At 34.0% G+C, this 751-nt stretch overlaps 1 protein-coding gene across 1 annotated transcript in view; it reads right to left on the bottom strand.

Moving 5' to 3' along the window:
- Positions 1–219: 219 nt before the first annotated feature.
- Positions 220–751, bottom strand: part of PIBF1 (progesterone immunomodulatory binding factor 1) — a 233993-nt gene continuing 233461 nt past the window's right edge. The window contains exon 18 of the mRNA XM_017523632.2: positions 220–534. Within this exon, the coding sequence (XP_017379121.1) occupies positions 484–534 (51 nt within the window). The 3' untranslated portion in view covers positions 220–483. The remainder of the gene's footprint in view (positions 535–751) is intronic.

The raw sequence follows: 751 nt of genomic DNA, 5'->3' as shown, positions 1-751 counted from the left end.
AGAAAAAAACAGAATTTCAAGAAAAAGTCAACAATTGATATCCATCTACAAGGTATCTGACCGCCATGACTGGGCATTTGAAGTACCTGGTAGTAGACTTCACAAATGATCCCTAATGTTTAAAAACGCAAAGTGCCTTGGTATTTGTGTTATGACATTTAAACTCAGAATTTATGTAGTAAAGAAAAATACTCACCAAAATACTTATAAACCACACACTTAAAATTCATTGAACATTTATGAAAGCTCCAAAATTTAAGCCATAGCATATATATTTATTTTTTAACAAAATATAAAAAAAATAAAGTATATTGTTTGTTTTTTATACATTTTGATTATACTAAACTTGTTAATTTAACATTAGTCAAATAAACATAGTTATTTAAAAAATGCTGAGTACATGATTAAGATGAATTTTGTGTTCCATTAGAAAGAGAACTTCAGGAGTAAATAATGGTCTACAGGTGCTTCCCATCCAGAACACTAGGTCTTCATCTTTTGTTTCTTAGACCACTCAGGTGCTTCTTTTTTAGTCTGTTTAAAAAAAGCAAAAGAAAATTCAATAAAATGCTTACAAGGAGGACAGGAGAGGCAATTCAGAGAACTATATACACTGAGGCTTTTTAAAAAATGTAAACTAGGCCGGGCGCGGTGGCTCAAGCCTGTAATCCCAGCACTTTGGGAGGCCGAGGCGGGTGGATCACGAGGTCAAGAGATCGAGACCATCCTGGTCAACATGGTGAAACCCCGT

The sequence above is a fragment of the Cebus imitator genome, unplaced genomic scaffold (assembly GCF_001604975.1).
Source record: "Cebus imitator isolate Cc_AM_T3 unplaced genomic scaffold, Cebus_imitator-1.0 Scaffold29, whole genome shotgun sequence".
Lineage (NCBI taxonomy): Eukaryota > Metazoa > Chordata > Mammalia > Primates > Cebidae > Cebus > Cebus imitator.
The sequence above is the reverse complement of the archived record's forward strand: the minus strand, read 5'-3'. Positions and strand labels throughout refer to the sequence as shown.